Here is a 4,532-nt window from a genome sequence, read left to right on the forward strand (position 1 = left end):
CACGCTGTCAGAGTTCGCCAAGGCGAATCAGAGGTGGCAGGAGGACCACGATCGGTTGCGGCCAGTGTCGTACCCTTATGTGCTTCAGCATCGACCCACCCAACTCCCTGGAGAACCACCCGGAGTCGGGCATGCTCGAGGTACGCCACTTCTGCCCCAGCGTGCCTACCATCCGTGCGGCCCGGGGGCCGAAGGAAACATACACGCTGTCGGAGCTCGCCAAGGCGAATCAGAGGTGGCAGGAGGACCACGATCGGTTGCGGCCAGTGTCGTACCCTCATGTGCTTCAGCATCGACTCACCCGACTCCCTGGAGAACTACCCGGAGTCGGGCATGCTTGAGGTACGCCACTTCTGCCGCAGCGTGCCTACCATCCGTGCGGGGACCGAAGGACCCGTACACGCTGTCGGACCTCGCCATGGCGAATCAGAGGTGGCAGGAGGACCACGACCGGTGGCGGCCAGTGTCGTACCCTCATGTGCTTCAGCATCGACTCACCCGACTCCCTGGAGAACTACCCGGAGTCGGGCATGCTTGAGGTACGCCACTTCTGCCGCAGCGTGCCTACCATCCTTGCGGGGACCGAAGGACCCGTACACGCTGTCGGAGCTTGCCAAGACGAATCAGAGGTGACAGGAGGACCACCACCGCTTGGGGCCGGTGTCGCCGGCGGGACAGCACGCAGCAGTGGGTCTTCGGCCGATGATTGTATCGATGGCTTGAACAGCCTGAAGCTTTCCAACATCGATCACGACACGGAAAACAGAGAACCTTCTCAGCCGAAAGAGGTTGTACACCTTTTCTCCGAGAAATGCAAGCAAAGAGAACAGCGAATTGTCCGCAGACCCGTTGAAGCGATTAATTTCAGGCGCCGCGCTGCTGGCCGTGCTGCTGTTACAGCTTTTTGTACGGTAACGCAGGACAATGACAAATTTGACAAATGACGACCTACTCCAATGTGATTGACAGCAATTAGAAATTTCCGACCAGAAAGCGGTTGAGCGAAGAACTACTTAACCGTATTCACCTCTTATACATATATAGAATAAATGTTTGGTTACGAGACTGCAAATGTCCCCGACTTCGAACTTAGCCGGCGGGATCTTGACTCTTGCCTTAGGATTCGATGCACGCACGTGCGCTTCATCGCAATAGACCATGTTTTGTGGGCTTACTTTTGTTTTATTAGCTAGTGGAAAAGTTCACAGACACGTTTGTTTTCTGAAAGTACAGTAATAAATGGCTACTCTACGGTCCGTGGCCTTCCATAGTAGCGTTTTAATTCATATTGGGAACCAAATCAGTGATAAATTTCTTTATTATTGCTTTTTTAGTTATCGCGCGTGTTTGTGTGTGTTTGTGTTTAAAATGGTGATACATACATTGCTCCCCATTGAATTACCACTCACTTGTACAAGCGAGTGACACTTCAATGCGGGCCAAAATAGGTCCCATTTACGCTAATATATTTATGGGACAACTAGAAAATGAATTACAACGCGTCAACTAAAGCCGTACTGCTATAAACGTTATATTGATGACAGCTTTCTAATATGGCACCACCGTACCATGGGGAGGCGGAAGTTCGTGGTTTCATTGCGGACTTCATTAAGGTTTATCCATGCATTTCGTTTTCGCAATCATATTCATGCTTATCTGTTTTCTAGACGTCAGTGTCCCTGTGCGGCAACAAACTAACACTACACTTTATAAGAAACCCACTGACGTCCACCGGTACCCTCATTTTCAAAGTAGCCCTGTTAAACACTGCAAAACCAGCATACTCTACAGCAGTGACGAACCGACGGGAGGGGGCGGGGGGGGGGGGGGGTCGGCTGTTGTAACTCCCCCCCTCCCCCCCACGCGTCAAGCCCCACCAGTCCTACGTGTACCTGCAGTGCTCTGTTCGCATTGTCATTACAGTTCAGGAGGTGGCTTGAGGTCGAATTTTCCTGATTAACAAAAACACTCCATCCCTTTCATGTATTTATTCATTCACTCTTAAATTACTTTGAGTAAAACGCTCAAGAAATAAACATGGTCATCATCCTTGGTGTCTTTAGAATAATATAATTATTAGGCATTTTATTTGCTGTGGGATTCCTCTGGATAAAGCAAGGAAATGGCATAATCTGCAAAGTGCTTGCTCCCCCCCCCCCCCTTAATTTACCGACCATCAAAACATTAGGCGACATACGAACGTCTTCTAAAACCTATTCACATGACTGTCATCCTTGGCACGAGTCAGGGTGCAAGGTTTGCGCTCACGTGACGACTTCGCGGAGTGCTATAAGCACCGCGTCAAATGTAAGCCTTAAGCTAAAAGGTAACTTTGACGGCGACACGACCAATGTTATCTGTATGCTAGAATGTTCAGCGTGCAAGCTACAGTACATTGGACAAATGGAAGCACTTTTTAGATTGCGTTTTAACAATCATTGATCGCATGGCGTGAGCCTTCCTCATCTTCAGCTATCCAAACATGTCGCTATCCTGGGCCACTCTTTTGACAAGCCAACCGCACCATACTTGAATCTTGTTTCAAATCGTACCATAAAAGGGAGGTTCGAGAATCATTAATAATCCACAAATTTCGTGCCGTGGCTTCTGAGATAAACGAAAACCCGGGCACATTACCCTTTTTGTCCGTGAAATAGAGAATTACATTCCCACTGTCCTCAGACTAAAAAGCTCGTTTTTAATCGCATCTTTTTTGCCACGTTGCCAGAATAGCTGTTGGAACACACGGGGCGGGGAGGAAGCGCGCTTTTTCTATCGCGCGCGAGGCAAGGGGTGGAGGCGAAGGAGAGGGGGTTACTCCGGTGCGGCTGCTTACGGCGCGGTTGCGTGGGCGCCGTAACTTGAAGCGATCTGCGACGTGGAAAAACGTGGAACTAGCACCGGCAGCTTTATATGCACTGTAGTTCCGACGTTTAGTTCGTGTTGAAGCAAGAGACGGCACGAAGATCAATTTGCTCGCTTATGCTCCCGCGCCTCCTCACTCCAGCGTTTTGACAGCGAGTTTCCGCGGTCATCGAGCGTGATGCGTTCATGTTTACCTGTGCATGCGTGACACCATGCTTGTTAATTTAGTTAGTAAGCGAATGTTTACAAGTTTATACGGCCGATAAGACTACTCTCCTTAGTTCGTATAGTTGTCTGCTAATTTGCTATCGCAATCGATGCTTCGTCTTTCGGGCAATACTGCGACATTTTTTACACTCATATATCTGGTTTATCTATAATTAACCTCTAGTATTTTTGTAAGGCACCAAAAACCATTGACCATTTCTTTCTTGCCGGCGCTTCTCCTCCCTCGTCAGCATGTTCTCGTACTTCCGACTAGTCATGTCAAGTCACGGGCGTGTTATTACTTCTCTAAGTATGTTCTTTGAAGCGTCGGAACGATTGCGCTTCTATCGGGCACCGACAGTAGCATATTTTTATTTTTTCTACCTTTTTATAATAAGCCCTATCATATTTTGTTATGCTTCAGTTACCTAATGTTTAGCTTTTTATCGTTTGTTTTTGCCCCTTTTTGTCCTTGTTAAGTGCACTTTTTGTTAAACCAGTGTGGCCAATCCCAGCGTAGGTATGAGCTATGTGTTGAGGTCAAATAACAACATTGTGGTATTTGCTGTAGTAGAATGTTGCGGTCGCAGAAAATTAGTTCAGAGCATAAGGAATCGCTGAAGATATGCTGACTATTATTTTCTCCATGTTACCGCTTTGTGCACGGCCGCTCGTGACAGTTGTGAGAACACCGCGCATGTACTGTCGGCCCAAAACTTCTTTTTCCTCGAGTTGTTGCCCAACGAAAGCAGCTATGAATCCACTCATACTCGATAATGTTTCTATGCTTTTAAAGAATCCCATTTGGTCAAAACGAATCCGGAGCCCGCACAACAGCGTTTTTCATAGACGAGCCATTGCTTTGGGATGTTATAACTCAATTGTTCAGTGTGAACCATAGACAAGTGGATTTCAATTGAAAGAATTAAGGTTATAGGAATGTAAGAAGACGAAGAAGAGGAAGATCAAAAGGGGCCTTCGCAACGAACCGCACACGCTCCGAGAGCTCGCCAAGGCTAAGCAAGAGGGGCGGACACGATTACGACTGGCTGCGGCCGCTGTCGTACTCGGACACAGCCGTGATCCTGATGCGCTTCAGCATCGACTCACCCGACTCCCTGGCGAACCACCCGGAGTCGGGCACGCTGGAGGTATGCCACTTCTGTCCCAGTGTGCCTACCATCCGTGCAGGGACCGAAGTACCCGTACACGCTGTCAGAGTTCGCCAAGGCGAATCAGAGGTGGCAGGAGGACCACGATCGGTTGCGGCCAGTGTCGTACCCTCATGTGCTTCAGCATCGACTCACCCGACTCCCTGGAGAACCACCAGGAGTCGGGCATGCTTGAGGTACGCCACTTCTGCCCCAGCGTGCTACCATCCTTGCGGGGACCGAAGGACCCGTACACGCTGTCGGAGCTCGCCAAGGCGAATCAGAGGTGGCAGGATGGACCACGACCGG

The 4,532-nt window shown here is 49.3% G+C and overlaps 1 protein-coding gene across 1 annotated transcript; it reads left to right on the plus strand.

Annotated features, from left to right (window-relative positions):
• Positions 1 to 476: 476 nt before the first annotated feature.
• LOC119437798 (uncharacterized) lies at positions 477 to 4,419 on the plus strand. Its single transcript, XM_037704749.1, has 3 exons — positions 477 to 788; positions 4,077 to 4,223; positions 4,264 to 4,419. Exons 1-3 carry the CDS (start codon positions 477 to 479, stop codon positions 4,417 to 4,419), a joined length of 615 nt encoding a protein of 204 aa, XP_037560677.1.
• Positions 4,420 to 4,532: the final 113 nt, after the last annotated feature.

Source organism: Dermacentor silvarum, chromosome 1 (assembly GCF_013339745.2).
Source record: "Dermacentor silvarum isolate Dsil-2018 chromosome 1, BIME_Dsil_1.4, whole genome shotgun sequence".
Classification (NCBI taxonomy): domain Eukaryota; kingdom Metazoa; phylum Arthropoda; class Arachnida; order Ixodida; family Ixodidae; genus Dermacentor; species Dermacentor silvarum.

Excerpts from the sequence above, each read along its gene's own strand:
- LOC119437798 (XM_037704749.1), top strand. The coding sequence starts at position 477 with ATGTGCTTCAGCATCGACTCACCCGACTCCCTGGAGAACTACCCGGAG. Across the intron at positions 789-4,076 it reads AACCTTCTCAGCCGAAAGAG|AGCTCGCCAAGGCTAAGCAA; the intron begins GTTGTACACCTT and ends ACACGCTCCGAG. Across the intron at positions 4,224-4,263 it reads CGGAGTCGGGCACGCTGGAG|GGACCGAAGTACCCGTACAC; the intron begins GTATGCCACTTC and ends CCATCCGTGCAG.